We start from the raw sequence: 27,512 nt of genomic DNA, 5'->3' as shown, positions 1-27,512 counted from the left end.
TTAAAGAAAGGTTGACGATCTGTAACAGGTCTGACTCCAAAGTCTTTGAGACTTTTTGAAAAAACTTGTTGGCAGGACATCTAAACAGCAAGAGGAGGAGTTCAGGAACGTGGTGCTGCTTATCCTCTCCACAGCAGCACCATTGATGGTTAGTGGGGTGTGCAGGGTGTGAGTTCTCCTGAAGTCTATGAGGATCTCCTTAGTCTTCTCCACATTCAGGGACAGGTTGTTGTTGCTGCCAGATGGTTAACTTCACTCCTGTAGCAGGTCTCATCATTGTTGCTGATGTGACTTACCACAGTTGTGTCATCTGCAAACCTGATGAAAAGGTTGGAGCTGTGTGATGGTGTGCAGTCATGGGTCAGGAGAGTGAAGAGCAGGGGGCTAAACACACATCCTTGGGGAGCCCCTGTATTCAGTGTTCTTGTGCTGGAGGTGTCTTTCTGTCAGGAAATCCAGCAGCCAGTTACGCAGCGAGGTGCTGATCCCCAGCAGATCCAGTTTGTGAATGAGTTGCTGGGAAATGATGGTGTTGAATGCTGAACTGAAGTCTATGAACAGCATTCTAAGGTATGAGTCTCTAGTGTCCTGATGTGTGAAGGCTGAGTGAAGGGCAGTTGAAATTGCATCATCGGTTGAGTGGTTTGACAGGTATGCGAAATGGTTGGGGGGAAGAGATGTCTTTATTTGAAGCATGACTAACCTTTCAAAGCACTTCATAATGATGGAGGTGAGTGCGACCGGATGGTCGTCATTAAAGCAGGAGGGAGATAACTTCTTTGCTACAGGAGTGATGGTGGAGACTTTGAGGAACGTGGGAACGACAGCCTGACTCAGTGACGTATTAAAGATGTCTGTGAAGATATCTGTGAGTTCCGCAGCACAGTCCCTCAGTGCTTGTCCCGGGATGTTGTCAGGTACTGGGGCTTTGTGTGTATTGATCCTGGCAAGGGACACACTTTCATGGGAAAGTGTCACCACTCGATCGTTAGGGGGGGTGGAGTCTTCTGTCCACAGTCTGCTTGTAGCCAAGTGGGCTTGTAGCCTTTGATGGTCTATATCCCTTGCCACAGCCTCCGAGTGTCTCTGCTGTCACTGAAGCTTTGAGAAATCCTCCTGGAGTACTGCCATTTTGCCTTTATGATGCCACGTGACAGTTTTGCCCTTGCTGTTCTTAGGCTCACCTCATCCCCAGCTCTGAAGGCTGCATGCATGTGACTGCATATTTATATAATTATTAGCTAGGGTTAGGTCTGCAACAATCTGCAACAAGAGTGGGGCACAATCAAAACTCAAGTTCTTTAACAGTGATTAGTGAAAAAGCATTTAGCCAAAATATATAGACAGGAAACATCTGATCTAAGTCTCATCTTTTAAAAATAATTATTAATCATCGCCTCACGTAAGTGTGAAGTACAACCAAGGTTTCCTGTCTGTACTTTGCGGGAGGTCTGACAAGAGGCTTTTAAATTAGATTTACATCATGTTTTAAACTGTTATATAAATAGTCGTCTGTACTTTGTTCGTAGGACTGCGCTAAAATAGCAACCTAACTGCGTTAAGATGGTCTGATTATCTATCACGCACTTTTTTGTCTTCTTCTCTTTTTTTATTTAGCCTCTGACATGATACGTGTATTTACACATTAACTAGTTTAGATTTTACTACCACTAAAATCTAAACCAGGGTAAACTCAGCAGCCGACTGTCCGTAACGGGCTGAGAGTCACGTTAACCATAATATAACAAGCAGGAATAAACTGATGGACCTCTCCGTGTCTCCACCATTAAACATGTCTCTCGTTGCAGCAAGTCATGAAACGTCTCCCTGTTTCTCTACTATATAATATAACATAAAATATTCAGATAACCAGAGATTGGTTTGCTGGATGTTCTCGGATGTGTGTTATGTCATTTGGATAACTTTCCTACAAGATGAACATAGTGGGAAAACGAGCATTCACTCACAATTTTTAAAATATAATATATATTTTTTTAAATAAATCTTAGGTTAACATGTACATAGCTTTTGGAACATTTTTTTATCGTTATTATTTTTCATTTACTTTTTTCTGTTGGTGTTACAGTAAGTTGACCTTTCAACTACTAATGTTTCGATGTGCAGTGAAAATCGGATATTGTGAGGCCCTCTGCATCAAATAGGTTTAGCCTACACAGATAACAGTGTGGTGCTACTGAGTTGATGGGAAGGACTCATATTGTTAAAGCTGAGCAACAAAGGCCACAGAAGCCCTTTAACACAAAATATACTTAACTGTATAAGTTACATTTTGCAGTGAATGTTCTGACTGTATTCTGTGACCATGTAGATAAATTGTGTTTCTAAATGATTTTTATTTATCTTTGTAAAAAGCCATGCAGACTGCTGTTGTACTCTGTATTATTGTTTGGCCCCTTTACAAAGGCTAATTAAAACCTCACAAACACAACTGGTTCACCTATGAATGGATTTATTCCACATTTCCATAATAAGTTTCAAACATTTGACCCACAGGCCAACTGCTTGCTTTTTAAAGTGGACAGTTTCAGAGAAGGAGGGCAACAATTTTTGCTTCTCATTGTTTTGAAACCAGGAAGAATGATCTTGCAAGTCATTATAAGATCACATCATGAGTGAATCTCATCATCAGCTTTACATCCTTCTTACTGACAAACACATTATCCAAAAAGAAACAGGAAAAACTCAAATATATTCATTTGCTTTATAAAGTATCATTTATTAAATGTCAAAGTTTTTAGCGATAGTACTTTTTAAAAAAAACACTTTTATTAAAATAGTTTTTTGTTATAGTTCGACTGCTCTATCCCGCATAAATTCACACTGGGTTGTATGTGACCCAAGAAGTAAAACTCAAAGTGAACTTTATTGTCATCTCTGCCATGTAAATGTATGCAAAGAGACAAATTATAAAGCTCCAGGTTTACACATAGTGCAAATGGCAGGATACTGTACTCTGACATAGAGAATAAGTAAAAAGATACAAATTCTAAATACAAACTTAAACTGTATGGTTAGTCTGCAGTAAACTCCAACACAGAAAGTATGGAATGATGCTTGTATTGATCAGCCATGTCCTGAGTTTATGTACCGTACTCTGCAAGACACAAATGAAGTGGACAGTTGTAACTTATATGAGCTGCACAGTTACAAATTTGCAGTACGTGAAAGTGTAATGCAGAAGAAGCAGCGCAGTCTGGATATAAAATACAATGTCTGAAACTTGAATAGATATGAAATGATATGAACATTACAGATGCAGTTTACATTCTAACCAGACAGCCGTGCACAGAAGCAGGAGCTGCCACAGCTTTGCCATCTGTATGGCAATGAGAAGATATGAAATGACATGGATAAAAAAAACAAAAGTTAAACATTCTTACACATCTCACACTGCAGCCCTAAACCTTTTCAGGCATTACTTACTGAAAATACATGTGAGACTATTAATACACAAAAAATGCTCAAGTCAAGGAATGTCTTTAAACAAGAAATAACTCTGTCGTCTTACCCTGACAGCCAGCTCAGATCAGTACCTGCCATCGTCTGAAGTATGCTCTAGTACTGATGTAGAAGTGGAGACTTCCTTGTGCTCTTTTCACAGATTGTATTTTTAACTGCTCTAACACCAACAGCAACAATGTGCACTAGTTAATTTCCCCTCACACATAAAACACATAGAGCCACTGTAATTTGTGATAACCTGTTGATGCATTACAGAAACTGAATAAACAGTTACCAATATAAACTTGCAATAAAAAGTATGTAAGTCCATTAGTTTTATTTTTATGTGAAAACGATCTCGCTCAGGGAGGTTGTTTGGATGTCTTTGTCTTTGTTATATACGGTGTAGCTCGGGCGATAGAGCAGGTCATCTACTGATCAGAAGGTTGGTGGGTCAATTCCTGGCTTCCCCTAGTCTTGGGCAAGATACTAACCCCAAATTGCTCTCCAATGCATCCATCTGGAGTTTGAATGTTAGTTAGAAAGCACTAAGAAAATTGTGCGAATGGGTGAATGCACAAGTTGTGTGAAGCGCTTTGAGTGCTCAGAAGAGTAGTAAAGCACTATATAAGAACCAGTCCATGTATATTGGAATTCCCTTACTCCTCAACACATAATTCTTATAATGTAAATTTAATTTAAATATTACTATGAAATTTTGTATATTTTTAATAAATGATTACTTCAGATAGTTGTTTCATGTATGCCAGTAGTTTATAGTCGTCTCTTATTAACCTTTATTAGTTCCTTTATTAGTGGCCAAAGGAGACGGAGCCAACAGTGTGGACAGCCATGCAGACGAAGGAGCTCTGCAGGACGACCTCATGCTGGCGGTGCAGGCAATGGGGATCTGGAAGGCAACCAGGAGGCCAGTGACGAAGACAGAGCACAAAAGGTAAAAGACTAAATGAACAACTAAATAGGAACTAGAAATATAAAAGATTAAATTAGGAAGCAAAGCTCAAGACAAAGAAACCAGGAACTACACAATAACAAAAAATGACGGTCCAAAAGTCCAAAAACAGGCAGCCAAAAACACCTTAGACCATGACAATTTTTTTAATTACACAAATGAAACACACGCATTGTCTTTGCTGATGCTTTATTGCTAGATTTTTGAACGACTATGGAAAAGAAGCATAGAGAGTGGCTTACATTGCCCACAAGCATGGCTGAATTAAAAAAAATATTTTTGCATATAAAAGTCAAAGACAGAATGCCATGAAATACAAGCACATAGATATTCAGCAGATGGTCAAATCCTTATTCTCCCAATGACTCATCTTACATCACTGACAGCATTAAACTCACATGTTTTCTGGCTTCTCATACTTATTCCCCATCTTTCCAAGAAGAACCCCATTTCTGGTATGAAAAACCTCAGCCAAAGACGGACTCATGGCCGAGGGGACATACTCCTGACACTGGTTCCCACTAAGACTTGGTGCACACTCTACGATGTAGGAAAAGAAGAAGGTCCCATGATTCAGCATGCAGCTGTTGCTCACCTTCCCTGCTCGCAGATCAAATGAACACTCGCCTAACAGATCACTGTTCCAGTAACTGTCCTCATCATACACAGCAAATGTAAGTTTGTTTTTCATGTTGATGGTGATGGTTCCAAACTCAAATGTTTCTCTCCATCTAGGGTTGTCATCATTACTTATAATATCAGTGCGCTTTTTCTGATCACCATATGTCACCTCCACTGAACCATCTGTTTGACTCCAGTCATCACCATACAGACCCTTTGCATAAAGTTTGAACACCTTTAAGGTTGCAAGACCTTTCTCAGCAGGACAGCAGTTTGACTTGATGTTCTGGTTACTGTTGCAGACACAAGCACAAGGATCTCTTGCGTTTGATCGGTGCCCAATCTTACAGGTTTCTGAACATTTCTTCAGCACTGCATTTTTCTTAATGTACTGCTCCACTTCTCGCTTCAGTCCTGCCCTGGCAGGATGATTTAATGGCAGTATGGTGTGTAGGGGTTTTAAGTTGTATTGGACCACATCAGGGATACTTTTAAGAGAACTGAGCCAGTTTTTATAGACCGAGGGGTCAGATTGGCCTGCAAAGAGGATATCACCTCCATCAATATCTCCACCAATGGCTTCTGTGTGTCGCTCATTAAATGAACTGCTGAAACTTTGATTAGACCCTAACATCTTTTTCTTTTTCTGACAGTGTTCATACTCTGTTTTAATATTGGCAGAATTTGCAAAAAGAACTGAAGCTTCAACTAACAAACAGTCACTAACATCAGTATTTGTTAGTCCATTCATTGTAGCCATGCAGGTCTTGACAGCAGTGGTTGCTTTAATTTCACCTCCAAGAGACACTTGTGTGATGTAATGTGTTCCATAAGTGTCAATCAGATTGTGATATAATGGCGCAGTTTTAAAGGAATAAGGGGGAATGGAGTCAACTGCCGGCTTGAAATCCTGACTCAAAGGAGGACTTGTTGCCAGTCTGTAGCTGTGGAACAGAAAAGCATATAAATGCATTAATGTCTGAACCATTTTATTTGAATCACTTTAGATTTTCTTTCTATTAATTTAAAACAGAATCACAATACTAAGGAAACTGCAGCAAACTGTTGAGAAACAGGTGTGTCAAACATATGACCCACAGGTGAATCTGACCCAGTGTTTTGCACTAGGAAGCTTTTTTTTTTTAAAAATCATTATGAAATGATTGCATCTTTACTCAATCTTAACTAGAGGTACATCATCAGTTTTACATCGTCTTACTGAAAAATGCATTAACCACAGCCAGCAATACTGAGGAACAATAATTAAGCTACAGACAGAAACAGGAAAAACTCAGACTTAATGATCTGATTAGTAAAAGTATGATACAATGAATATGAAAATTTTCAGTATATCATTTCTTTACATTTGACAATGTTTTTAATAGTTTTTTTATGCGATGGTTTGGCTGCTCCACGCCACATAAAGTGCAATTGGGTTATACATGGCATATACAGTATTGGGAAGGTCACCTTTAAAATGTATTCCACAGAATACAAAGTATATTTTGTAACATATTCCTTTACCTTACTCAACAAGAGTAACATATTCTGAATACTTTGGATTACTTAATATATTATCATGCTTTTTACAACTACATGAATGTACTATTGCTGTGTGATTTATTACTATTACTGCAGGTAACTCGCCATACCAATACCAACTAGATTTTTAAATCTTAATATAAATGAGTAACAGTAGGGGGGACATTAGGTAAGGCTGCACTTTTTGCAGCTCGTATAGAAAACTATTCCGCGCGTATATAAAACAGGTCCGCGGCTCCGAACCGCAGTAAAGGGACCTCTGGCTAATACGTCGGGTTCCGTGTCGGGCTCGTAACCGAAAACTAGCTTTACTTTCTTGTCTGGGTCAACTTTGCTAGCGAGAGACAGAGAGAGGCGTTGAAAGGCTGCTTCAACGGAACTTATTGTTTCGGAGGAAAAGACGAACACAGTGTACAGTCGAGTCTTAATAGCTTACTTACAACTGCGCTCGTCGGGCACTCTTTTTGGCTGCAGTGGTTATTATTATATTTACATGCTTCCATCTCCCGTTTCTGGTCGGTGACAGCTCGTACTTTTTGACTCTCCTTTTTCCTTTCTCCCTCGAGCTCACGGACACATAACGTGCATTGCAGTCCATTCTCCCTGCAGCGCGGACTACACTGCCCATAAGGCTACATTCTTTAGGGCATATACTATTATATATTGTACATATATTTATTAGTTTCAGATGTAGCCATTCTTGTATTTTGCTTGTTTACATTATTGTATTTTGCACAACTCTGTTGCTTGTGAAGCTCGCACACAAGAATTTCACTCACATGTGCTGTACCAATGTACCTGCACATGTGACGTGACAATAAAAGTGATTTGATTTTGATTTTGATTTGATTTGCCTGTAACACTCTGCCTATTGCCTTAATATTAAATACTTTTTTGAATAATGATTTTTAAAAATATGTCTTCACGACATTATGCGGGCCGCAAGTAGGGGTGACATGGGGCGCGGGGTTGAGACACAAGAAGATTTTTAAGATTCACGATTCTTTATTTGTCACGTGCATGGTTATACAGGTATAACACGCAGTGAAATGTGACGTGATACGCTCCTCGACTGTGCAAAGAAAAAAAAAGAGGGACAGACAGAACTTTATATACAGTGAATAAGTATATACAAAGATGACATTATGTGCAGCAAATGGGTGAGTTGTGTAAATTATATAAATAGAAATTTAAAAAAATAAAACAATGTGGAAATTTACAGCTTGTGTACATTGCGTGGGAAGGGCGTTAAAGTGTCTTGTGCTTTAGCGAGGCCAGAAGGGTCAGGATGATATGAGAATGTGGTGATGAGTCCTGTCTCAGTCACTTAAAGATGATGGGGGGGGGCGCTGATTCAACACACAAGCAATAGAGCCTCTTAATGCGTGTTTTGTTTGGGTTTCCACCAGCGTGGAATTACCAAAAATAGGGCACAGCCTAACACATGAAACAGGAAAAGACCACCGTGTACTCCATTTAATTCAACAAAGTGACTGTATTCTGAATACCACCTTTTAAACGGTAACTGGAACGGAATACAGTTACTCATATTTTGTATTTTAAATACATAACGGCGGTACATGTATTCCGTTACTCCCCATCACTGGGCATATATTGTTTGACACCACTGCTGTAAAATCAGATAAAACAAAAATTCTCAGTAGATTTAAAAAAAAAGAAGACAAATATCCCCTGACATACTCACCCATAGTAATGACAGTTGATCGAATGGTGTAAGAAGGTGTAGCGGTCTTGTTTTGACTTTTTCATAGCAAAGGTGGAATCTCTTGAGTGAGAACCTCCAAAGCCAACCCCAACTGTTACTGAAGGATATACCGGGATGTCAAGGCCAATTTTCCAGTTGTTGGATACAGATGATGTCGAGTCATTGACAAGAGTTTCAACAGAATCATAGACCACACTGGAGACCTTCAAATTGCACTTGGGCAGGGTTCTCCAGTCCACCACAGCAACAGGGACCTTCTGCTTCTCTCCATTCATGTAGCTGTTTTTGTACATTCTGCAAGTGCCATCTTGAAGTTTCCATGTTTCAGTGTCGATGACATAGGCGCCTTTTCTCTCCATCGTCACAATGTCAAAGCCTTCACCACCCAAGTTGTAACCAGGGACAAAGTGAGCCTTTTCACACTCCTGTGGTGTACCAATGACGCTCACACTGGATGGAAGGCACAGGGGACTCCATGCCCAACACAGGAGCAGGACGTGCCACAGCTTTGCCATCTGAATGGAATCATTTAACAATGAGAGGAGAATAAATGACTTTTTTTATATGTATAAGTTTGAATATTTCATTTTTTCTAATACAGAAAAGTAGTTTTCACACATGAACAGCAGTGAGACCAGAAATGAACCAGAAACGTACAACAAATGCTCAAGTCAAGAAATTTCTTTAAACAAGAAATAATTCTGTCGTCTTACCCTGACAGTTGACAGCCAGCTCAGATCAATAGCTTCTGTCATCTGAAGTATGCTTAAGTACTGATGTAGAGGTGGAGACTTCATTGTGCTCTTTTCACAGATTTTATTTTTAACTGCTCTCACACCCACAGAAACAATGTGCACTAGTTTTATTTCCCCTCACACCTCAAGCACATGGGGCAACTGTAGCTTGTGATAACCTCTTGATGCATTACAGAAACCTAATAAACAGTAACACATTATTTTTTGAATAATTACATGAAACACACACGTTGTCTTTGCTGATGCTTTATTGCTAGATTTTTGAACTAAGTGCATTACAGTTTTGAGTTCTCACAAGCATGTTTGAGTTCAAAAAATATTTTTGCACATAAAAGTCAAAGACAGAATGCCATGAAATACAAGCACATAGATATTCAGCAGATGGTCAAATCCTTATTCTCTTATTGACTCATCTCTCATCAGTGACATTTAGCATTGAACTCACACATTTACTGACTCCTCATACTTATTCCCCATCTTTCCAAGAAGAACCCCATTTCTGGTGTGGAAAACCTCAGCCAAAGACGGACTCATGGCCGAGGGGATATACTCCTGACACTGGTTCCCACTAAGACTTGGTGCACACTCTACGATGTAGGAAAAGAAGAAGGTCCCATGATTCAGCATGCAGCTGTCGCTCACATTCCCTGCTCGCAGATCAAATGAACACTCGCCTAACAGATCACTGTTCCAGTAACTGTCCTCATCATACACAGCAAATGTAAGTTTGTTTTTCATGTTGATGGTGATGGTTCCAAACTCAAATGTTTCTCTCCATCTAGGGTTGTCATCATTACTTATAATATCAGTGCGCTTTTTCTGATCACCATATGTCACCTTCACTGAACCATCTGTCTGAGTCCACTTGTCACCATACAGACCCTTTGCATAAAGTTTGGACACCTTTAAGGTTGCCAGACCTTTCCCAGCAGGACAGCAGTTTGACTTGACATTCTGGTTACTGTTGCAGACACAAGCACAAGGATCTCTTGCGTTTGATCGGTGCCCAATCTTACAGGTTTCTGAACATTTCTTCAGCACTGCATTTTTCTTAATGTACTGCTCCACTTCTCGCTTCAGTCCTGCCCTGGCAGGATGATTTAATGGCAGTATGGTGTGTACGGGTTTTAAGTTGTATTGGACCACATCAGGGATACTTTTAAGAGAAATGAGCCAGTTTTTATAGGCCGAGGGGTCAGATTGGCCTGCAAAGAGGATATCACCTCCATCAATATCTCCACCAATGACCTCTGTGCGCCGCTCATTAAATGAACTGCTGAAAGTTTGATTAGACCCTAACATCTTTTTCTTTCTCTGACAGTGTTCATACTCTGCTTTAATACGGGCAGAATTTGCAAAAGGAGCTGAAGCTTCAACTGACAAACAGTCACTAACATCAGTATCTGTTAGTCCATTCATTGTAGCCATGCAGGTCTTGACAGCAGTGGTTGCTTTAATTTCACCTCCAAGAGACACTTGTGTGATGTAATGTGTTCCATAAGTGTTAATCAGATTGTGATATAATGGTGCAGTTTTAGAGGAATAAGGGGGAATGGAGTCAACTGCCGGCTTGAATTCCTGACTCAAAGGAGGACTTGTTGCCAGTCTGTAGCTGTGGAACAGAAAAGCATATAGATAAGTTTAACTTAATTGTGAAGATGGCCAGTATTTGTATAGCGCTTTACTAGTCCCTAAGGACCCAAAGCTCATGTACATACACACACACAGGTGATGGCAAGCTACATTGTCCGAGCCAGGGCTCGAACCGGCAACCTTCCGATTACAAGGCGAACTCCCAACTGCAGCTTCAGAGTCTGTGCGATGTTGACTTTCAGCACCCAAAAGGCATGTCTGCATATGTGAATGAGCTGCGCTTTGTGTTTAAATTTTTGGGGGAATTCGTTTACCTGTTCTCATTTGCTGTTTTAGCTGTTTGGTGGTTGCTGAAATAGTGTTGTGAGCGTTAACCTGAGATACTTGCGTCTCTGGCAAAATTCAGGATTTAATAAATCGATATTGCATTATTTAAACTAAAATCTTGAATCGGGAAAATCAATTTTTTAAGCGCACTCTTTTCACATCGTACAACATGTTAATACACAACTTATAAAATGATATGATATTCCAGTACACTCCAGATCTGTATGTATGTGTTCTGGGTGACCCTATGGGGGGAAAAGTGTTTAACATCAATGCAGTAAATGCAATAAATACTTCAGTGACACAGAAACCATTTGATTTTAAATCACGCTTGATGCTAAACTAAAAAAAAAAAAATACATTAAAAAATAAATGAATTAAAAATCATCAGCAAATTACTCAAATAAGAAAAATATCCACTGACATACTCACCCATAGAATTTACAGTTGATCGAATGGTGTAAGAAGGTGTAGCGGTCTTGTTTTGACTTTTTCATAGCAAAGGTGGAATCTCTTGAGTGAGAACCTCCAAAGCCAACCCCAACTGTTACTGAAGGATCTACCGGGATGTCAAGGCCAATTTTCCAGTTGTTGGATACAGATGATGTCGAGTCATTGACAAGAGTTTCAACAGAATCATAGACCACACTGGAGACCTTCAAACTGCACTTGGGCAGGGTTCTCCAGTCCACCACAGCAACAGGGACCTTCTGCTTCTCTCCATTCATGTAGCCATTACGGTACATCCTACAGCTACCATTTCCAATCTTCCATGTTTCAGTGTCGATCACATAGGCACCTTTTCTCTCCATCGTCACAATGTCAAAGCCTTCACCACCCAAGTTGTAACCAGGGACAAAGTGAGCCTTTTCACACTCCTGTGGTGTACCAATGAAGCTCACACTGGATGGAAGGCACAGGGGACTCCATGCCCAACACAGGAGGAGGAGGTGCCACAGCTTTGCCATCTGAATGGAATCATTTAACAATGAGAGGAGATTAAAAAGGAAAGTTAAACAGTGCAAAATTCCATTCCAGCTTTCTTAGGGCGAGAGGCAGGGTACACCCTGGACAGGTCGCCAGTCTGTCACAGGGCTAACACACAGACAACCATTCACACTCATATTCAAACCTATGCACCATTTAGAGTTACCAATTAACTTATCCCCACTAGCTGCATGTCTTTGGACTGTAGGAGGAAGCCGGAGTACCCAGAAAGAACCTACGCAAACATGGGGAGAACATGCAAACACCACACAGACCCTGGACTGATGGTGGAATTCAACTCGGGACCTTATTGCTGTGAAGCAACAGTGTTAACCACCATGTCACCGTGTTGCCCCCCAGTGTAAACTTAAATACCCAAAATATCCAATATACTTCACCCAAAGTTCTTATCATTTCTGATTGCATTTGATTTGCTTATGTGAAGTATGTGCAGGTACCACTTTGGTGAATTTACCGCTAGCGAGCAGTCAACATATACAGTGGCTTGCAAAAGTATTCGGCCCCCTTGAACTTTCCCACATTTTGTCACAGTACAGCCACAAACATGAATCAATTTTATTGGAATTCCACGTGAAAGACCAACACAAAGTGGTGTACACGTGAGAAGTGGAACGAAAATCATACATGATTCCAAACATTTTTTACAAATAAATAACTGAAAAGTGGGGTGTGCATAATTATTCAGCCCCCTTTGGTCTGAGTGCAGTCAGTTGCCCATAGACATTGCCTGATGAGTGCTAATGACTAAATAGAGTGCACCTGTGTGTAATCTAATGTCAGTACAAATACAGCTCAGGTGGGGGAATCTAATAACAAAACGTAAAACGTTTTGCATTTATCTTTAAAGGCCACATCATATTTTTGGACACCACTCAGGCAGCCAGCAATTTAGTTAGAATATTTGGCTAAACATGTTACTCTACTTTTAAACAACTAAGAACATATAATATTTCACGATTACAAAATAAACTGTAAGCAGTTGAATTTTGAAATAACTCTTGTTTTGCATAGTTTTGTTACATTAACCATCTTATCTAGTTTCTACTGGTCATGCAGTGATTTCATGCACCTCCACGGGAGCATGACCACTATTTTCAGAGCCACTACACTAAAGTATTAACCAAAGGACAAAAAGACAATCATATGGAACAAAGGACTTGTTGGTCTTACCTTGACAGCTGTCAGAAAGCTTTGGTCAGTACCTTCTATTATCTTACCTAGAGGGTAGTGAAGATGAAAGAGTGAAGTTTTAGATGCACCACGCTCTTTTATACCTCACGATTTTAACACCCACAATCCAGCAATGATGTGTTTTACTTCTTTCACACCTATTTCACACATGGGGAAGCTGTCTTTTTATGGCTTGTTAATACATAATAGTAAGCGAAGTAAAAATATACATACAGTCATTTGAGAAAGAAAATGTTCTGAGAAGTGTACAAAATTCTGTGGAAAGAAATATGTACACCCCTTGTAAAACCACATTTAGCAGCAAATTCTTGCAGTAATTGTTTCATATATGGCTTTAATGGTCCTTCACATCATTTTGAAAGAATTCTAGCTCACGTTGGAGCCTTGAAAATTTTTTATCATGTATATACCCACACACACATATAGTCAGGGTCAAAAGTCAAAGTCAGCTTTATTGTCAAAGACCATATGTACAGTCATACACAGGAATTTGAAATAGCAATGCTCCCATGGCCCTGAGTGTACACTAAAAATATAAAGATAAAAAAGTAAATAAAATAAAATAAAATAAAAGTCTTATGTACAACACAATACAGTACTTAATTATTTAAACAGTAGTGTCCAAAGCAATCATAGTAAATGTGGGCAAGTGCATGTGCAGTGGGAGTGGGGCAGTCAGTGAAAGGGCAATGGTGGTGGGTCAGAGTCGAATGTTTGGGGGGATGGGGGGGGGGGTTCCGAGGAAATAAGTGAATGCAGGTCTGGAGATCATGAGTGTGAGAGCAGGGGAGTGAATTCAGCATCCTGACTGATGAAGGAAGCTGTCTTTCAGTCTGCCTGTCTTTGTTTTGGCCCGGAGGCTCTTCAGTCTCCTTCCTAATATCAGCAAACTGAAGAAGCTATTGGACATATGAGTGAAGTCACCTGTGATGCAGAGGGCTTTCCAGATGAGGCAGGTGCAGTAGATGTCCTGGAGGGAGGGAAAAGAAGTACCCATGATCCTCTCCGCTGCTCTCACTACCCGTTGTAACTTTTTTTCAGCAGTGTTGGCAAAGGTATGAAAATGCACAGGAAAATCCGACGTGCATGGCAAACTTCATCAACAGCATTTAGGGAGGAATAAACACACATCAGCCTTCGGCCATTTTTGATGAACGCATACGCCCCCTAGAGCGCGCTAACTTTATTAACAGCCACACAAATGTAAAGCACACATCAAACATAAATAAACCATTTGACTGTCTCCATAATTGAGAGCATTTTCTCTTCTTATTTCAACAAGCAGGAGCCATACCACACAGTGATGCAGCTGGTTAGGATGCTCTCAATGGTGCCTCTGTAGAAGGTTGTAGGGGTTGAGGCTCTTGCTCTCCTCAGTTTGCGGAGGAAGTAGAGTTGCTGTTGAACTTTACTGACCAGTGATGCAGTATTTTTTGACCAGGAGAGATCTTCTGAGATGTGTGCACCCAGGTAAGGCAAGGCAAGTTTATTTATATAGCACAATTCAACAGCAAGGTGATTCAAAGTGCTTTACAGAGACATTAAAAAACAGAAACAAATAAAAAGCATGATTAAAAAAATTTTTAAAAAAAGAGTACGTTTTAAATTTTAAGCTTAAAAGTAAAACTGTGGATTTGGTGCTTTATTCAAATGCAGAACAGGTGAGTCTTCAACCTGCATTTAAATAAACTGAGTGTTTCAGCTGATCTGAGGCTTTCTGGGAGTTTGTTCCAGATATATGGAGCATAAAAGCTGAATGCAGCTTCTCCGTGTCTGGTTCTGACTCTGGGAACTGATAAAAGACCGGATCCAGATGACCTGAGGGATCTGGAAGGTTCATACTGGGTCAGGAGGTCACTGATGTATTTTGGTCCTAAACCATTCAGAGCTTTATAGACCAGCATCAGAACTTTAAAGTCTATCCTCTGATGGACAGGCAGCCAGTGTAAAGACCTCAGAGCTGGACTGACGTGGTCCACTTTTTTGGTCTTAGTGAGGACTCAAGCAGCAGAGTTCTGAATGAGCTGTAGTTGTCTGACTGATTTTTTAGGTAGACCTGTAAAGATGCTGTTGCAGTAATCAACAGAAAGATGAATGCATGGACTAGTTTTTCCAGGTCCTGTTGAGACATCAGATCTTTTATCCTTGAAATATTCTTGAGGTGATAGTAAGATGATTTTGTTATTGTCCTAATGTGTTTTTCTAAGTTTAGAAAAACACATCACAACTACTGCATCCATCACTACACCCAAATTTCTCGCTGGTTGGTGGTTTTTAGGTGTATAGATTGAAGTTTTCTAGTGACCTGTAATCGTTTTTCTTTGGCTCCAAAGACTGTTACTTCCTTTTATTTATTTGGGGGTTTTTTTGTTTAGCTGGAGAAAATTGTGGCACAACCAGTCATTAATTTCCTCAGTGCATTTACCAAGAGCCTGTACAGGGCCTCGGTCTCCTGGTGACATTGTGATATATATTTGTGTGTCATCTGCATAGCTGTGATAGTTTATTTTGTTGTTCTTTATAATCTGTGCCAGTGGGAGCATGTAAATGTTAAACAGAAGAGGTTCCAAGATGGAACCTTGGGGAACTCCACATGTGATACTTGCCTGCTCAGATGTGAAGTTACCTATTGATACAAAGTATTTCCTGTTTTCTAAGTATGTTTTGAACCAGTTTAGTACAGTTCCTGAAAGACCTGCCCAGTTCTCCAGTCGTTTGAGTAATATGTTATGGTCAACTGTATCAAATGCTGCACTGAGATCCAGTAAAACTAAGACTGACATTTTTCCACTGTCTGTATTCAGACATATGTCATTAAACACTTTGGTCAGAGCAGTTTCAGTGCTGTGGTTCTGTCTAAAACCTGACTGGAAGGCATCATAGCAGTTATTCTGTTTTAAGAAGTAATTGAGCTGTTGAGAAACTGCTTTTTCAATTATCTTACTTAGAAACGGGAGATTTGAGATCGGCCTGTTAGCTGTCAAGATTGTCCTTTTTCAGTATAGGTTTAATTACCGCAGGTTTTAGTGGTTCTGGAAACACACCTGACATTAAAGAAAGGTTGACGATCTGTAACAGGTCTGACTCCAAAGTCTTTGAGACTTTTTGAAAAAACTTGTTGGCAGGACATCTAAACAGCAAGAGGAGGAGTTCAGGAACGTGGTGCTGCTTATCCTCTCCACAGCAGCACCATTGATGGTTAGTGGGGTGTGCAGGGTGTGAGTTCTCCTGAAGTCTATGAGGATCTCCTTAGTCTTCTCCACATTCAGGGACAGGTTGTTGTTGCTGCCAGATGGTTAACTTCACTCCTGTAGCAGGTCTCATCGTTGTTGCTGATGTGACTTACCACAGTTGTGTCATCTGCAAACCTGATGAAAAGGTTGGAGCTGTGTGATGGTGTGCAGTCATAGGTCAGGAGAGTGAAGAGCAGGGGGCTAAACACACATCCTTGGGGAGCCCCTGTATTCAGTGTTCTTGTGCTGGAGGTGTCTTTCTGTCAGGAAATCCAGCAGCCAGTTACGCAGCGAGGTGCTGATCCCCAGCAGATCCAGTTTGTGAATGAGTTGCTGGGAAATGATGGTGTTGAATGCTGAACTGAAGTCTATGAACAGCATTCTAAGGTATGAGTCTCTAGTGTCCTGATGTGTGAAGGCTGAGTGAAGGGCAGTTGAAATTGCATCATCGGTTGAGTGGTTTGACAGGTATGCGAAATGGTTGGGGGGAAGAGATGTCTTTATTTGAAGCATGACTAACCTTTCAAAGCACTTCATAATGATGGAGGTGAGTGCGACCGGATGGTCGGCATTAAAGCAGGAGGGAGATAACTTCTTTGCTACAGGAGTGATGGTGGAGACTTTGAGGAACGTGGGAACGACAGCCTGACTCAGTGACGTATTAAAGATGTCTGTGAAGATATCTGTGAGTTCCGCAGCACAGTCCCTCAGTGCTCGTCCTGGGATGTTGTCAGGTACTGGGGCTTTGTGTGTATTGATCCTGGCAAGGGACACACTTTCATGGGAAAGTGTCACCACTCGATCGTTAGGGGGGGTGGAGTCTTCTGTCCACAGTCTGCTTGTAGCCAAGTGGGCTTGTAGCCTTTGATGGTCTATATCCCTTGCCACAGCCTCCGAGTGTCTCTGCTGTCACTGAAGCTTTGAGAAATCCTCTTGGAGTACTGCCATTTTGCCTCTATGATGCCACGTGACAGTTTTGCCCTTGCTGTTCTTACGCTCACCTCATCCCCAGCTCTGAAGGCTGCATGCATGTGACTGCATATTTATATAATTATTAGCTAGGGTTAGGTCTGCAACAATATGCAACAAGAGTGGGGCACAATCAAAACTCAAGTTCTTTAACAGTGATTAGTGAAAAAGCATTTAGCCAAAATATATAGACAGGAAACATCTGATCTAAGTCTCATCTTTTAAAAATAATTATTAATCATCGCCTCACGTAAGTGTAAAGTACAACCAAGGTTTCCTGTCTGTACTTTGCGGGACGTCTGACAAGAGGCTTTTAAATTAGATTTACATCATGTTTTAAACTGTTATATAAATAGTCTTCTGTACTTTGTTCGTAGGACTGCGCTAAAATAGCAACCTAACTGCGTTAAGATGGTCTGATTATCTATCACGCACTTTTTTGTCTTCTTCTCTTTTTTTATTTAGCCTCTGACATGATACGTGTATTTACACATTAACTAGTTTAGATTTTACTACCACTAAAATCTAAACCAGGGTAAACTCAGCAGCTGACTGTCCGTAACGGGCTGAGAGTCACGTTAACCATAATATAACAAGCAGGAATAAACTGATGGACCTCTCCGTGTCTCCACCATTAAACATGTCTCTCGTTGCAGCAAGTCATGAAACGTCTCCCTGTTTCTCTACTATATAATATAACATAAAATATTCAGATAACCAGAGATTGGTTTGCTGGATGTTCTCGGATGTGTGTTATGTCATTTGGATAACTTTCCTACAAGATGAACATAGTGGGAAAACGAGCATTCACTCGCAATTTTTAAAATATAATATATATTTTTTTAAATAAATCTTAGGTTAACATGTACATAGCTTTTGGAACATTTTTTTTATCGTTATTATTTTTCATTTACTTTTTTCTGTTGGTGTTACAGTAAGTTCACCTTTCAACTACTAATGTTTCGATGTGCAGTGAAAATCGGATATTGTGAGGCCCTCTGCATCAAATAGGTTTAGCCTACACAGATAACAGTCTGGTGCTACTGAGTTGATGGGAAGGACTCATATAGTTAAAGCTGAGCAACAAAGGCCACAGAAGCCCTTTAACACAAAATATACTTAAATGTATAAGTTACATTTTGCACTGAATGTTCTGACTGTATTCTGTGACCATGTAGATAAATTGTGTTTCTAAATGATTTTTATTTATCTTTGTAAAAAGCCATGCAGACTGCTGTTGTACTCTGTATTATTGTTTGGCCCCTTTACAAAGGCTAATTAAAACCTCACAAACACAACTGGTTCACCTATGAATGGATTTATTTCACATTTCCAAAAGAAGTTTCAAACATTTGACCCACAGGGTAACTGCTTGCTTTTTAAAGTGGACAGTTTCAGAGAAGGAGGGCAACAATTTTTGCTTCTCATTGTTTTGAAACCAGGAAGAATGATCTTGCAAGTCATTATAAGATCACATCATGAGTGAATCTCATCATCAGCTTTACATCCTTCTTACTGACAAACACATTATCCAAAAAGAAACAGAAAGAACTCAAATATATTCATTTGCTTTATAAAGTATCATTTATTAAATGTCAAAGTTTTCAGCGATAGTACTTTTTAAAAAAACACTTTTATTAAAATAGTTTTTTGTTATAGTTCGACTGCTCTATCCCGCATAAATTCACACTGGGTTGTATGTGACCCATGAAGTAAAACTCAAAGTGAACTTTATTGTCATCTCTGCCATGTAAATGTATGCAAAGAGACAAATTATAAAGCTCCAGGTTTACACATAGTGCAAATGGCAGGATACTGTACTCTGACATAGAGAATAAGTAAAAAGATACAAATTCTAAATACAAACTTAAACTGTATGGTTAGTCTGCAGTAAACTCCAACACAGAAAGTATGGAATGATGCTTGTATTGATCAGCCATGTCCTGAGTTTATGTACCGTACTCTGCAAGACACAAATGAAGTGGACAGTTGTAACTTATATGAGCTGCACAGTTACAAATTTGCAGTACGTGAAAGTGTAATGCAGAAGAAGCAGCGCAGTCTGGATATAAAATACAATGTCTGAAACTTGAATAGATATGAAATGATATGAACATTACAGATGCAGTTTACATTCTAACCAGACAGCCCTGCACAGAAGCAGGAGCTGCCACAGCTTTGCCATCTGTATGGCAATGAAAAGATATGAAATGACATGGATAAAAAAAACAAAAGTTAAACATTCTTACACATCTCACACTGCAGCCCTAAACCTTTTCACACATTACTTACTGAAAATACATGTGAGACTATTAATATACAAAAAATGCTCAAGTCAAGGAATGTCTTTAAACAAGAAATAACTCTGTCGTCTTACCCTGACAGCCAGCTCAGATCAGTACCTGCCATCGTCTGAAGTATGCTCTAGTACTGATGTAGAAGTGGAGACTTCCTTGTGCTCTTTTCACAGATTGTATTTTTAACTGCTCTAACACCAACAGCAACAATGTGCACTAGTTAATTTCCCCTCACACATAAAACACATAGAGCCACTGTAATTTGTGATAACCTGTTGATGCATTACAGAAACTGAATAAACAGTTACCAATATAAACTTGCAATAAAAAGTATGTAAGTCCATTAGTTTTATTTTTATGTGAAAACGATCTCGCTCAGGGAGGTTGTTTGGATGTTTTTGTCTTTGTTATATACGGTGTAGCTCGGGCGATAGAGCAGGTCATCTACTGATCAGAAGGTTGGTGGGTCAATTCCTGGCTTCCCCTAGTCTTGGGCAAGATACTAACCCCAAATTGCTCTCTCTTTTTTTTTTTAATTTTTTTTTTTTTTAAATTTATTTATTTTTTTAATAAATAGGACAGGGGGAATGAATGAGAGAAAGAGGGGGAGAGAAAGAAAGAAAACCAAAGGGGAGAAGAGACGGTGAGAAGGGGGGGGAAGAGAGAGAAAAAAAAAAAAAAAAAAAAAAACTCCTGGGTCACCTGTATGGAGGAAAAAAAAAAAAAAAAAAAAAAAACAAACAGAGGAGACAGCAAACAACAAAGAGCAACATAATAATAGAGAAAACAAAGCACCATCACAATAAACTAGCTAGTCATAGATATCAATAGTTACTAAATAATAAACGATATTGTGCAGCACGCAAGATAGACAGCGCACAGTGTGCTTTGAGGCAGCAGCCAAGAAAGCTTTAGTCCGCGTCTGTGAATACCCATGTGTACACCTGTGTGCATACCTGTGTGGATCAGCATGCTTGCATTCCAAAGGTTTCTCCATGTAATGATCTGCTAGGGAGTGTGGGGGGGCCACAGCCCCGTCCTCCAGGGTGTGAAGCGGGTATGGAGGAGATCAAAACTCCAGACATCCAGAGGCCCCCAGAACACAAGAGACCATGGAAGACCAACAGAGGGGCAGCCGCGCCACTGTTCCAGTAAGAGCTGAGGAGAGTCCCAGATGAGGGCTCGCCCAGCAGCCGCGGAGCAGAAGCCAGGGGGAGTTGCAGTGACGCGCCCGTGAGCTCCGCCGGCCCCCAGCTGTGCCTGAGTGACCGAGCCCCAGGCCGAGAGGCCGGGGGCACCCCATCTCCAAAGGGGCCCGAGCGAGCCCCAGGCCCCAGGCCCCGACAAGCGGCCACCAAGGAGTGAGCCGGTGTGTACCCGGACGCCCACCCCCAGACACAAAGAACCACCAACACACCGACACCTGAGGGAGTCCGCCACCGGCAGGGGAAGTGGTGGTGGGTGGAGATAGGCCTCCATACCTTGGAGGGCCTGAGGTGTTCCCAGAGAGGTGGCGTCTGATACCCAACCTGACATATAGACACAGACATACAGGCACACACAGACACAAACATCCATTCCCACCCTCATGCTCTCATATGCACTCACTCCACACTCAACCAACGTGGAGACAGACATAAAGAGACGCTGTACACACAATCACACTCCCCAAGCGTACTCTACAAACCGGGTCTAGGTACCCTTGCCCCTGGAGGGGGGAATTGCACCCAGACCCAGGTGGTGTTACCCTTTTCCCTGCGGTGGGGAGAGGCAGACCACCCCGACTCCGCAGCAGCAGGGAGGCCCCACACCCCAGACCGCAGTCGGACGGCCAACTCCTCCTACTAGCCCTCCCGCTCCAGCAGGCCGCAGAGAATGGGGGTGGGAGAAGACTCCAAACCTCCTTCCACCCGCTCATTGTAGTGTTGATGCATATGTGTTCTAAGGTGCAATTAAAACCCAGGAGGGCATGGAGCTACCTGCCAAGGAGCAGCAGGTAAGCGCATAGTCCCTCCTGCTAGCCCTCAATGACTAAGTGTATTTAAAATTGAGAGGTGGGCAACGACGTCAGGGGTGAGGTATACACCCTGATGGTAATTTGGACTCCGTGATTGTGCCCACCCCCAAGATCCTATATGTATGTGTAATGAGAGTGTGAATAATGTGAATGTCTAAGTTGTGGGATAAAATTGAGGCAGAGGCAGCCAGAAGGGGACAGAGGGGGGGGGGTAGCCTCCTCTGCACCCTGGTGACATACCCCTACTCCAAGGCCCTGCATGTGTGGGTGGTTGTGGAGGAGCGGGAAGAGGGAGGCAGCTGGAGATGGGGAGGGAAGGAAGGGAGGGGCAGGTAACCCCTCCCTGGGGCCAGCTCCCCCGCTGACCCCAGTAGGCACTCCCACCCTTCGCGACCCGCCAGGGAAAGGGGGCCCAGGCCCATCAGACCGGGGCCCAGTGCAGTAGCGCCCCCCGGCTCCACAGAGCCCTGGACAGTCCACCCAACCCCACCACAGAGAAAACTGCACCCACCCCACCATCCACTCATCTTCCAGACTACATAAGACGGTAAACGCCCAGGCTGAGATCTTCCTCCACCTCTCCTGTATCTCCCCCTCCTGCAGAGAGTTCCTGAAGAGAAGAAAGCTCCTGCAAGATGTGACCATCCCCCCCACCAGTTGAAGAGCCCCCCAGGCGGCTCGACGCACTGGCGGCACCCTGCTCCAGGGCCGGGCCCCCATGCACCCACCCGCCCACAACCCCGGCAACACACCAACCAGGACCCAAGCCCCCGAGGCCCGGCCCGGGCCCCAGCCCAGAGACGGAGCGCCCCCAGAACCTCACGCCCATCCCGGACCCACCCAGGGGCAGCCAGGTTGCCAGGTCAGTAACCCACGTCCATCAGCACAGACCCTCCCCTAGCCCCGCTGCACGCAGCCGCGAGGAAACAGTCACCTGAGAGCCAACAGAGCCCCCAACCGGACGTGACCACTACCCCGGGTTGAGCCCCCCAAGGAAGATGCCTCCGGGGAACCCCCCGACGCCCTAAGCCTGTCCCTACCCCCTCACCAATCACAACAGTGAAGGCGGGACCAAACTATGACCCCCCACCCCCACTAGGTGATGGAGCTGATAAAAGGGGCCCAGAGCAATTGATCTAATGTGGTGGCAGAGGCTGTGTCAAGACTAATGTAATCTAATAGATAATTTCTATATTGGTTAGAATTAAGATTATTTTTATTTTTCCAGTTCATGAGGACTGTTTTCTTGGCTATGCATAGGGCAGTGAAGATCATATGGGTTATATTCTTTTCTGAAGTGACATTATCTAAGCTGCCCAAATTGCTCTCTGATGCATCCATCTGGAGTGTGAATGTTAGTTAGAAAGCACTAAGAAAATTGTGCGAATGGGTGAATGCACAAGTTGTGTGAAGCGCTTTGAGTGCTCAGAAGAGTAGTAAAGCACTATATAAGAACCAGTCCATGTATATTGGAATTCCCTTACTCCTCAACACATAATTCTTATAATGTAAATTTAATTTAAATATTACTATGAAATTTTGTATATTTTTAATAAATGATTACTTCAGATAGTTGTTTCATGTATGCCAGTAGTTTATAGTCCTCTCTTATTAACCTTTATTAGTTCCTTTATTAGTGGCCAAAGGAGACGGAGCCAACAGTGTGGACAGCCATGCAGACGAAGGAGCTCTGCAGGACGACCTCATGCTGGCGGTGCAGGCAATGGGGATCTGGAAGGCAACCAGGAGGCCAGTGACGAAGACAGAGCACAAAAGGTAAAAGACTAAATGAACAACTAAATAGGAACTAGAAATATAAAATATTAAATTAGGAAGCAAAGCTCAAGACAAAGAAACCAGGAACTACACAATAACAAAAAATGACGGTCCAAAAGTCCAAAAACAGGCAGCCAAAAACACCTTAGACCATGACAATTTTTTTAATTACTCAAATGAAACACACGCATTGTCTTTGCTGATGCTTTATTGCTAGATTTTTGAACGACTATGGAAAAGAAGCATAGAGAGTGGCTTACATTGCCCACAAGCATGGCTGAATTAAAAAAAATATTTTTGCATATAAAAGTCAAAGACAGAATGCCATGAAATACAAGCACATAGATATTCAGCAGATGGTCAAATCCTTATTCTCCCAATGACTCATCTTACATCACTGACAGCATTAAACTCACGTTTTCTGGCTTCTCATACTTATTCCCCATCTTTCCAAGAAGAACCCCATTTCTGGTGTGGAAAACCTCAGCCAAAGACGGACTCATGGCCGAGGGGATATACTCCTGACACTGGTTCCCACTAAGACTTGGTGCACACTCTACGATGTAGGAAAAGAAGAAGGTCCCATGATTCAGCATGCAGCTGTCGCTCACATTCCCTGCTCGCAGATCAAATGAACACTCGCCTAACAGATCACTGTTCCAGTAACTGTCCTCATCATACACAGCAAATGTAAGTTTGTTTTTCATGTTGATGGTGATGGTTCCAAACTCAAATGTTTCTCTCCATCTAGGGTTGTCATCATTACTTATAATATCAGTGCGCTTTTTCTGATCACCATATGTCACCTTCACTGAACCATCTGTCTGACTCCAGTCATCACCATACAGACCCTTTGCATAAAGTTTGAACACCTTTAAGGTTGCCAGACCTTTCCCAGCAGGACAGCAGTTTGACTTGACATTCTGGTTACTGTTGCAGACACAAGCACAAGGATCTCTTGCGTTTGATCGGTGCCCAATCTTACAGGTTTCTGAACATTTCTTCAGCACTGCATTTTTCTTAATGTACTGCTCCACTTCTCGCTTCAGTCCTGCCCTGGCAGGATGATTTAATGGCAGTATGGTGTGTAGGGGTTTTAAGTTGTATTGGACCACATCAGGGATACTTTTAAGAGAAATGAGCCAGTTTTTATAGACCGAGGGGTCAGATTGGCCTGCAAAGAGGATATCACCTCCATCAATATCTCCACCAATGACCTCTGTGTGTCGCTCATTAAATGAACTGCTGAAACTTTGATTAGACCCTAACATCTTTTTCTTTTTCTGACAGTGTTCATACTCTGCTTTAATACGGGCAGAATTTGCAAAAGTAGCTGAAGCTTCAACTGACAAACAGTCACTAACATCAGTATTTGTTAGTCCATTCATTGTAGCCATGCAGGTCCTGACAGCAGTGGTTGCTTTAATTTCACCTCCAAGAGACACTTGTGTGATGTAATGTGTTCCATAAGTGTCAATCAGATTGTGATATAATGGCGCAGTTTTAAAGGAATAAGGGGGAATGGAGTCAACTGCCGGCTTGAATTCCTGACTCAAAGGAGGACTTGTTGCCAGTCTGTAGCTGTGGAACAGAAAAGCATATAAATGCATTAATGTCTGAACCATTTTATTTGAATCACTTTAGATTTTCTTTCTATTAATTTAAAACAGAATCACAATACTATGGAAACTGCAGCAAACTGTGTCAAACATATGACCCACAGGTGAATCTGACCCAGTGTTTTGCACCAGGAAGCATTTTTTTAAAAAAAAATCATTATGAAATGATTGCATCTTTACTCAATCTTAACTAGAGGTACATCATCAGTTTTACATCGTCTTACTGAAAAATGCATTAACCACAGCCAGCAATACTGAGGAACAATAATTAAGCTACAGACAGAAACAGGAAAAACTCAGACTTAATGATCTGATTAGTAAAAGTATGATACAATGAATATGAAAATTTTCAGTATATCATTTCTTTACATTTGACAATGTTTTTAATAGTTTTTTTATGCGATGGTTTGGCTGCTCCACGCCACATAAAGTGCAATTGGGTTATACATGGCATATACAGTATTGGGAAGGTCACCTTTAAAATGTATTCCACAGAATACAAAGTATATTTTGTAACATACTTTTTTGAATAATGATTTTTAAAAATATGTCTTCACGACATTATGCGGGCCGCAAGTAGGGGTGACATGGGGCGCGGGGTTGAGACACAAGAAGATTTTTAAGATTCACGATTCTTTATTTGTCACGTGCATGGTTATACAGGTATAACACGCAGTGAAATGTGACGTGATACGCTCCTCGACTGTGCAAAGAAAAAAAAAGAGGGACAGACAGAACTTTATATATAGTGAATAAGTATATACAAAGATGACATTATGTGCAGCAAATGGGTGAGTTATGTAAATTATATAAATAGAAATTTAAAAGAATAAAACAATGTGGAAATTTACAGCTTGTGTACATTGCGTGGGAAGGGCGTTAAAGTGTCTTGTGCTTTAGCGAGGCCAGAAGGGTCAGGATGATATGAGAATGTGGTGATGAGTCCTGTCTCAGTCACTTAAAGATGATGGGGGGGGGCGCTGATTCAATACACAAGCAATAGAGCCTCTTAATGCGTGTTTTGTTTGGGTTTCCACCAGCGTGGAATTACCAAAAATAGGGCACAGCCTAACACATGAAACAGGAAAAGACCACCGTGTACTCCATTTAATTCAACAAAGTGACTGTATTCTGAATACCACCTTTTAAACGGTAACTGGAACGGAATACAGTTACTCATATTTTGTATTTTAAATACATAACGGCGGTACATGTATTCCGTTACTCCCCATCACTGGGCATATATTGTTTGACACCACTGCTGTAAAATCAGATAAAACAAAAATTTAAAAAAAAAGAAGACAAATATCCCCTGACATACTCACCCATAGTAATGACAGTTGATCGAATGGTGTAAGAAGGTGTAGCGGTCTTGTTTTGACTTTTTCATAGCAAAGGTGGAATCTCTTGAGTGAGAACCTCCAAAGCCAATCCCAACTGTTACTGAAGGATGTACCGGGATGTCAAGGCCAATTTTCCAGTTGTTGGTTACAGATGATGTCGAGTCATTGACAAGAGTTTCAACAGAATCATAGACCACACTGGAGACCTTCAAATTGCACTTGGGCAGGGTTCTCCAGTCCACCACAGCAACAGGGACCTTCTGCTTCTCTCCATTCATGTAGCTGTTTCTGTACATTCTGCAAGTGCCATCTTGAAGTTTCCACGTTTCAGTGTCGATGACATAGGCGCCTTTTCTCTTCATCGTCACAATGTCAAAGCCTTCACCACCCAAGTTGTAACCAGGGACAAAGTGAGCCTTTTCACACTCCTGTGGTGTACCAATGAAGCTCACACTGGATGGAAGGCACAGGGGACTCCATGCCCAACACAGGAGCAGGACGTGCCACAGCTTTGCCATCTGAATGGAATCATTTAACAATGAGAGGAGAATAAATGACTTTTTTTATATGTATAAGTTTGAATATTTCATTTTTTCTAATACAGAAAAGTAGTTTTCACACATGAACAGCAGTGAGACCAGAAATGAACCAGAAACGTACAACAAATGCTCAAGTCAAGAAATTTCTTTAAACAAGAAATAATTCTGTCGTCTTACCCTGACAGTTGACAGCCAGCTCAGATCAATAGCTTCTGTCATCTGAAGTATGCTAAAGTACTGATGTAGAAGTGGAGACTTCATTGTGCTCTTTTCACAGATTTTATTTTTAACTGCTCTCACACCCACAGAAACAATGTGCACTAGTTTTATTTCCCCTCACACCTCAAGCACATGGGGCAACTGTAGCTTGTGATAACCTCTTGATGCATTACAGAAACCTAATAAACAGTAACACATTATTTTTTGAATAATTACATGAAACACACACGTTGTCTTTGCTGATGCTTTATTGCTAGATTTTTGAACTAAGTGCATTACAGTTTTGAGTTCTCACAAGCATG

General features: G+C 41.4%; 3 protein-coding genes across 3 annotated transcripts; all 3 read right to left on the bottom strand.

Annotated features, from left to right (window-relative positions):
• Positions 1 to 4,607: 4,607 nt before the first annotated feature.
• On the bottom strand, positions 4,608 to 9,082 carry LOC120717041 (perforin-1-like). The gene is made up of 3 exons (XM_040004840.1): positions 9,038 to 9,082; positions 8,304 to 8,839; positions 4,608 to 6,000 (listed from the first exon to the last, which is right to left on the bottom strand). Exons 1-3 carry the CDS (start codon positions 9,077 to 9,079, stop codon positions 4,830 to 4,832), a joined length of 1,749 nt encoding a protein of 582 aa, XP_039860774.1. The 5' UTR covers positions 9,080 to 9,082; the 3' UTR covers positions 4,608 to 4,829.
• A 249-nt stretch (positions 9,083 to 9,331) lies between these two features.
• On the bottom strand, positions 9,332 to 12,360 carry LOC120716743 (perforin-1-like). Its single transcript, XM_040004346.1, has 2 exons — positions 11,432 to 12,360; positions 9,332 to 10,691 (listed from the first exon to the last, which is right to left on the bottom strand). The coding sequence occupies exons 1-2, from the start codon at positions 11,965 to 11,967 to the stop codon at positions 9,521 to 9,523; spliced, it is 1,707 nt and encodes a 568-aa protein (XP_039860280.1). The 5' UTR covers positions 11,968 to 12,360; the 3' UTR covers positions 9,332 to 9,520.
• Positions 12,361 to 23,642: 11,282 nt separating this feature from the next.
• On the bottom strand, positions 23,643 to 27,297 carry LOC120716998 (perforin-1-like). Its single transcript, XM_040004777.1, has 3 exons — positions 27,169 to 27,297; positions 26,435 to 26,970; positions 23,643 to 25,071 (listed from the first exon to the last, which is right to left on the bottom strand). The coding sequence occupies exons 1-3, from the start codon at positions 27,250 to 27,252 to the stop codon at positions 23,880 to 23,882; spliced, it is 1,812 nt and encodes a 603-aa protein (XP_039860711.1). The 5' UTR covers positions 27,253 to 27,297; the 3' UTR covers positions 23,643 to 23,879.
• Between the last annotated feature and the right edge of the window lie 215 nt (positions 27,298 to 27,512).

The sequence above is a fragment of the Simochromis diagramma genome, unplaced genomic scaffold (genome assembly GCF_900408965.1).
Source record: "Simochromis diagramma unplaced genomic scaffold, fSimDia1.1 OVJJ01000487.1, whole genome shotgun sequence".
Classification (NCBI taxonomy): Eukaryota; Metazoa; Chordata; class Actinopteri; order Cichliformes; family Cichlidae; genus Simochromis; species Simochromis diagramma.
The sequence above is the reverse complement of the archived record's forward strand: the minus strand, read 5'-3'. Positions and strand labels throughout refer to the sequence as shown.